Source organism: Oryza glaberrima, chromosome 9, assembly GCF_000147395.1.
Source record: "Oryza glaberrima chromosome 9, OglaRS2, whole genome shotgun sequence".
Lineage (NCBI taxonomy): Eukaryota > Viridiplantae > Streptophyta > Magnoliopsida > Poales > Poaceae > Oryza > Oryza glaberrima.
The window spans coordinates 10,174,866-10,182,258 of NC_068334.1; the positions used below are offsets into that span (position 1 = coordinate 10,174,866).

Below are 7,393 nucleotides of genomic sequence, written 5' to 3' on the forward strand. Positions count from 1 at the left end.
AAAGCATCTATCAATTTTTTTGGACTAAATTACCCCCGTTTCTTCTCCCATCTCTTTCTTGTTCATCTCGCCACCGCAAGTTCATCATACCTGAATGAGGAAGGGACAATCGAGCAAGCAGCTTCATCTTCCCACCGCAAGTCCATCATACCTGAATGAGGAAGGGACAATCGAGCAAGCAGCTTCATCTTCTTTTCAACCGAAGGAAAAAATGGAGACTGCGTACACTGCTGCCCATTCAAACCTGAACAAGTAGCTGATTGCGAAATTCAGTGAGGCAGCTTCCGATTTGTTTCACGAGTTCATCTGGTAGCGCCTGATTTTGGAGCTCGCTGCCACCGAGGTCCAGTGACGAATGGCTCCTGATTTTCAAATCCACTGCAAACTGCTGGCCATTTCTCCTGATAAACGCATTGAAAGGGTACGAAGTGGTATATCTCAGATAACAGTGGATTTGTAATGGCACGGTTTAAATTTTGTTAATTGTGATGGTATATTTGAAAACTGAAGACGATTTGTGTACAAAACACTACAATTCTGATGACGTATATTACAGCTACACGCTGAATACTCTGTTACTATCAGATACATTTCCAAACCGATCAAAAATTTGCATTACAACTTCCCTTGCTAGCATCGATCCATTGCTGCATAGAACTGAAATACCTCTCGAAAAGTTCATTCGGCAAGCAAAACTACAACACTGGTACCGAAAATTGCCCCTCCCCACCAGCATTAAGAATCAAACGATTACTCCTCCATAGGCACTTCCGGAACATTCCACCTGTCTTCTTCAATTGGTTTCGTGATCACAGAAACTGGGGAGCGTAAGAACAGTGTTAAGGACACAACCACACATAATGAAGTTAGCAACATGCAATTCCAAATAAGGCTCATTGTTAGCACTAGTGGTAAGCTTTCGTCAATGGATTATAATGCAAAAAAGGTAAGAATCTGCATGCGCTGTAAGGATATATATCGACATGTTTGTGTCCTTTTCACCCCTGTTGCAGCTCATCCGAAGTTCCCTACGAATTTCTGGAGTAACCTGTATAGAGAGCAAGCAAAGGTTCAGGGCATGGCAGTTGACACATTTATTGAGCAGAGAACACTTAAGTGAATCATGCATGCATATGATCGATGAAATGAAAAGTATCTACCAAATAGTGCTTCTGGTGATCCAACAAGCGTGCAAGTTTCTCCTTGTCCTTTTTCTCTAATTCATTCTTGTATCTGTCATGACATTATTTAGCAACACATGAATACACCAGCAAGAATGTCAGGAAAGATGGCTACAAAGAAACACCATGTCACTTATGGCAACATCAGGCCATAAGTGCAGGGAAGGTGAATATATGTATCAGTAATCAAAATAGGGCAACCAAGAAATATGAAAAAAAAAAGGGTAAATAGTGCTCTCTACAAATTTTCTGAATGGCATAATCAAATGAGTAATGACAAAGCTTATCTTTTAAAAAAGCTCTGAATAAATTTGGTTGGTGTATCTGTGATCTATCACTTACCTTTCCACAAAGGCTAGGAGTGATTGATGCCATATAACAGGCATGACCCTCGCCTCATCAATAAACCGCATGAAATGAGCAAAAACCGCATCAACCACACGATATGGCAAAGCATATTTCTTATCAAGAAATAGCTTAATAAAGTAGCTGCAAGAGAGGTGATAGGTTACACCATGTTGCAAATAACCAAGAATGTACCAAAAGAACAAATGGACAATCACAATTATAAATAAAATTATTAATCCACAATGTGCTAGAGAACACTGACGTATGTGTACAACACATCTGGCAGGCAAACATCATAAACTTATGCTGCTAAGCAAGACACTATTCATTAAAACTACACAAACCAACCAATTCTAAGACCAGGAGAAAGTGTTGCCCATCACAGGGCACACATGGTGGACTAGTTTTACCAGAGTATGACACATGTAGCAGAAATCAATCAGGAATTGATGCTTGATAGTTTATGGCAACCTTCAATAAAAGAAAACATAGCATCTATTGGCATAAAGACAGATGCAAATGAAATGAATGTAACAGTATCATGATTTTGCACATCATGTGATAACTAATCAGCTATAATCAACCTATAGCATATCAATCATTTTTGCATACAAAAAATGTATATTGCCATTCAACTAGTATCGTTTACTGGACCATAGAGATTTATGTGAAAAGAAATTGTTTGACCCAACACTCTGAAATTACAACTAGATTGGACAAATAGACTCAGTTTAAAGGTGCCAAACTTTACCTAGTTGTGCCACAGTACTCCATCTCTGCTAGTTTCATTAAAGCTGCACTGCATCAAAATATCAAGTAGAGATAAGCAACTCAGCAAGCATCTTAAGACCTGAACCACAAAATTCAACTGACCTGGCATGGAGAGGAGGAATGGAGACTTTCGAGATGATACTACCAATAATTACTGCTTCCCGCAGAGTGCAATTCCTTTCCTGCAGTCATAATATAAGCTCACTGAGAATCAGAAAGATGAAATCCAGTTGGACATGTGTAACTGTGAGTATGAAACAGACCTAAAATAAAACCACCGCCCATAAGGCAAAGCGAAAAATGAACAGAAAAGCAGACCCCAGTAGATAAGATATACCAAAAAGGAAATTTTTGTTGTTCTATGGCTTATAACTAACCAACTATTATAGACAATTTGTATGTCTACTGTGATTTCAAAAACATAAATTAACTGGGTAAAAAATACCAACCATGCATTATACAGAAGAAAAAGTAAATATGAGATACCAAACAGAAGATAGGGAGATTGCACATTATAGTAGAAATGATTATGCTAAATGGCAAGTTAAATGTTGTTTGCTACTTTAAATAGAAATACCTGACATAGCGGCAACAATATTCCCTTGAAAAACGCTGCAGGCTTGTACAGGCATTTTTTCAGAGACTGGTATAGTGCAAAATGAAGCCTCTTGTTCTTCCTTATGTCATTACGGACACGAGGAAGTAAAATAGCTTCATAGAATCGCACAGCGTTCTTCGCGTTCATGTTTGAAGAGAAGAGCCGTGTTGCTTGATATACTGCGTTAGGAGACCAATTTTCAGGCTCAGTCAGCTGCAGAACATCTGGCCAGCATTCCAATGATGGGATACGCTTGAATCCTTTAGGAATTTTCCCACTTGTGTATCGGCTCAAGAACTCCCCAACCCTGTTTTTGCAAAATTAAACAATCCATAAAAACATGCAAAACTGAATCTTTTTAAATGAAACGGGAAGGAGGCAGTTGCATGTACCCTTTATAAAGTTCAATAATACTGGAGTCCAACTTCGCAGGAGTCCGTCCTTCTGCAAAAACATATACAAATAACAGGAATCCCATGTAATTGATTTAGTCCTTTTATTTAAGAAACCATCCATGCATTTAGTTCAAATGTGTACTGAAAAAGCCCCAAACCAGTTAGTCACTGGTTGAATGGACATTATTGTAGACCAGAGTTTAATTAGCAGGATGTATCCCCACTAGGCTGGATGGACATTATTGTGAACCAGTGTTTAATAGCAGGTTATAGCGCAACTATGTTCAAGTACTAGCTCAAATTGTGAATTTTATGGTCATGTTTTAGTTCAAGAAATGAAGTTTCTGTTTTAGTACTCCTAAGAAATATATTTGAACATAGACCTCGCATCATAAAAAATTAAAGACTAAAATTTATTTTATTTATTCTAACAAATCGGCTATAGTGAAGAACTATTATTGTGGTTACTTAAGATTTCAGACTTGATATGTATGATATCGCAGGAGTATTATTGATAACTGTTTTTATTCACATGATGGATAAACTTCTACAAGGAGAATGGATAGAATTTACAAGCCACATGAGGACCCTGTGTAGGATATCCGCCACAATAGTACCCGCTATTCGCTGTAGGCATTTTAGCTGACTGAGTTAAAATATTAGATGGCGCATTAATAGTTCGGAATGTGAGTTTTATTACTCCTAAGGCATCAATTTGCACTATAACCTCAAATAATAAAGATTTAAAGCTTCAACATCATTTTACTTATTCTAACAAAGCAGCTAGAACTTCCGCTAATTGATATAGCTTTTACGCCGCAGTTAATGTGATTTTTAAACAACTAGCGTCCCAAGAATCAGAGAAGAAACAGCTATCGCCTATCGGTGATCACCTGTTGAGATTTCCGCATCCTTTTGCCTGATCTTCTCGAGAATGATATCTCCAAGTGAGCGCTTCGACGAGGTGTCCTTCGACATGAATGCGGCCAGCGCCTTCTCGTCCTCCTCATCAATCTCCGGCTACCAAACAACAAAAAAGAAATTATCAGCAAAATACACATCAATCAGACAGGCGCACAAAAAGGAGACGAGTGTTGTTTTTTTTTTTTTTACCACGCCTCCGTCGTACTCGCTCTGCGCGTCGAAGCCATCGAACTCGTCGACGTCATCATCGTCTTCGTCCTCCTCGCCATCTTTGTTGGGGACGGGGAAGGAGAAGGATGGGGACGGTGCGGCGGTGGCGGCGGCGGCGGGGCGCTGGTCGGCGAGGGACTCCTCCTGCTGCTGGGTGAGCGCCTCGCGGAGGATCTTGGCGCTGAGGGAGGAAGGTATGGAGGCCTCCTCCTCCGCCTGGTGCTTCTTCGACGCCCCCGAGCGGCGGCGCTTCGCGGCGTCGGCGACCGCGTCGGCGTCGGCGCCGAGGGGGAGCCGCTGCTGCTGCTTCGGCTGCTTGTCGGAGGAAGCGGACTTGCGCTTCTTCCCGGCCATGGCTAGCGCCGATGAGCGAGGCGAGGCGAGGCGGCGCCGGCGGCGGAAGGAGGGAGGAAGGAGGAGGCGATGGCGGCGGGAAGGAGAGGAATCGGGAAAAGTGGGGGTTAGGGTTTTTGCGGCTAAGAAATGGGTTCGATGTTAATACAAATGGGCTGGGCCGTTTTATGTCGGAAATGGACCGGGCTGGACTGCAGGATAGAATTCTGTCTACCACCCTCAACTAGCAATAAGTTTGTCTGAGGTCCCTCAACTTGTCAACGAATCTGACTTTCGTCATTCAACCGGAAAACCAGATACAACAGGTCCCTTAACTGTTAAAACCGGTGCAATATAGGTCCCATGGCGGTTTGGACAGTGGTTTTCACTAATTTGACTCGGTCTTCATATAACGTGGTAATGACGTGGCGCTTACGTGGCAATTTGATTTGAAAAATAATAAAAATTATGGGCTCACATGTCAGTTACACTAAAAAATAAAATAAAAATGGTGAGGCCCCATGTGGACCCCATATGTCATTCTCACCCCTCCTCTTCTTCCTCCTCTCTCCCAGTCTCCCCAACTCCACTCTATTCATCTCTCTCCCCTCTCTGTCCTCTCTCTGTGACAAGCTCGACGCCCGGAGCGAGCGGATGGTGACCTGGATGTCGCCCTCAGAGTTGTAGCTCCGGCTGCGGAGCACGGCGGCGCGGTTCATGCTCTCGCGCTGGATACATTCGCTGTCGTTGACGGACGACGCATGTGACATCCTCGCCGGGGTTGTAACACCCTGAAAATTCGACCGACAAAAATCTAAACTCTAAAAATACGGATTTTCAAAAACTTTAAAAATTAATTGCATCATGCCGATCCTATTCGCTTATTTTATTTGGATTTGATCTCGAAGTTTACTAACCGTGAGTAAAGAATAGTTAATTAGGAATAAACCATAAAAACAAGTTGGTAAAATAAATATAAACTAAAATAAAGATTAGGTGTGGATAGGAATAAATAAAATATTATCGCGACCGTATTTGGATCAATTAAAATACGATGGAATAAGAGTTAACCCTAATTAAAAATTCAAATAGATTAAATAAAAATAAAATATGAGTAATATTAATCTACGGTGAATTCATTAGTTGAGATAACACAAATATTGAGTAAAATGCATATATGCAAAAATTAGGAATTGTTGAATCAAATTTATATGGAAAATACACAAAAATCGGGATAAATAGAAAAGTCACTGTTCATTGCACTCCAGGTGCTCGACACGGTCCCCCTAGCCCCGCCCCCTCCCCTGCCGCGCGCGCCGCTCGCCGCGCGCCGCCCGCCTGTGCGCCGCTCGCCCGCGCGCCGCTCGCCCGCCGCGCCGCCGTCGCCATCATCGCCGTCGCGTCGCCGTCGGCCTCGCGCCGCATGCCGCCGCCTCGAGCCCTGTACCGCCGCCTCGCGCCCCGCGCCGCGCGCCCGCCTGCCGCCACGCGCCCATCCCGTCGCCGCGCCGCGCGCTCGTCCCGTCGCCGCGCCATCGTCCTTTCGCCGTCGCCATCCCGCGCCGCACCACCCGCCCATCGCCATCGCCGCCCACCCGTCGTGTCGCCGCCCATCGCATCCCGCCCCGAGCCCGCGCCGACATCGCCACCCCGTGCCGCGCGTGCTGCCGTCCCGTTGCCGCGTCGCCTCGAGCCCCGCGCAGCCGTTCCATCGCCGCGTCGCCGCCCGTCGCCGTCAAGCCCGCGCCGCGCCGTCGCTGTCGCGCCGTGCCGTCGTGTCGCCGCCCATCGCATCCCGCCCCGAGCCGCGCGCCACCGCTGTCGCCGTCGCCATCGACGTCCCGTCGCCGCGCGCGTCCCATCGCCGCTGCCGCGCCGCGCGCCGTCTCGTCGCCTCGCGCCGCGAGCCCGCCGCCTCGCGCCCCGCGCCGCCGTCGTTTCACCCTTCCCCCTCCTTCCCCTCTCTTTCTTCCCCTCTCCCCTATAAAAACCCCGGCCCAATCCCCTCCTCCACCCCACTCCATTCCCTCCTCCTCTCCCTCTTCCCCTTCTCCACGCACCGCCGTCGTCGCGCCGCCGCGCCGCCGTTGTCGTGCCGCCGCGCCGCCACCTTCGAAGCCGCCGCGCCGTCGCCCCGGAGCCGCCGCGCCGTGCGTCGCCGCCTTGCGCCGCCGTCGCCGTCGTCGCCGCCACCGCCGCCGCCGGTGAGCCGCCTTTCCCCCTTCGCGTCCACCGCCGTCGCCGCTCGGGTAGGGAGAGAGGGAGCCGAGAGGGAGAGAGACAGGGAGGAGCCGGGTGGAGGAAGAAGAAAAGAAAAGAGAGAAGAGAGAGGAAGAAGGAAGGAAAAGAGAGAAGAGAGAGGGAGAAAAGAAAAGAAGGAAGAGAAAAAGAAAAGAAAAGAAAAGGAAAAGAAAAAGGGGGAAAAGAGAAGGAAATAAGTAGGAAAAATTAGGAGAAATTTAGGACACTTAAAAAAAAATATTAGAATTTAAGTATAGGATTAACGAAAATATAGTATTTGCAAAATAATGCTATAATCATAGATGTATTTAAAAACTAAACAATTAGGTGAATTATATAGATTATTGTAGATTGTTTTTAATGATCTCTACAAATGATCAATTCGCGGTAGT

General features: G+C 45.8%; 1 protein-coding gene across 1 annotated transcript; it reads right to left on the reverse strand.

Moving 5' to 3' along the window:
- Nucleotides 1–453: 453 nt before the first annotated feature.
- LOC127783551 (bystin) lies at nt 454–4,885 on the reverse strand. Its single transcript, XM_052310743.1, has 10 exons — nt 4,407–4,885; nt 4,187–4,313; nt 3,291–3,342; nt 2,878–3,205; nt 2,403–2,482; nt 2,281–2,328; nt 1,524–1,670; nt 1,161–1,233; nt 976–1,048; nt 454–827 (listed from the first exon to the last, which is right to left on the reverse strand). Exons 1-10 carry the CDS (start codon nt 4,779–4,781, stop codon nt 751–753), a joined length of 1,380 nt encoding a protein of 459 aa, XP_052166703.1. The 5' UTR covers nt 4,782–4,885; the 3' UTR covers nt 454–750.
- Between the last annotated feature and the right edge of the window lie 2,508 nt (nt 4,886–7,393).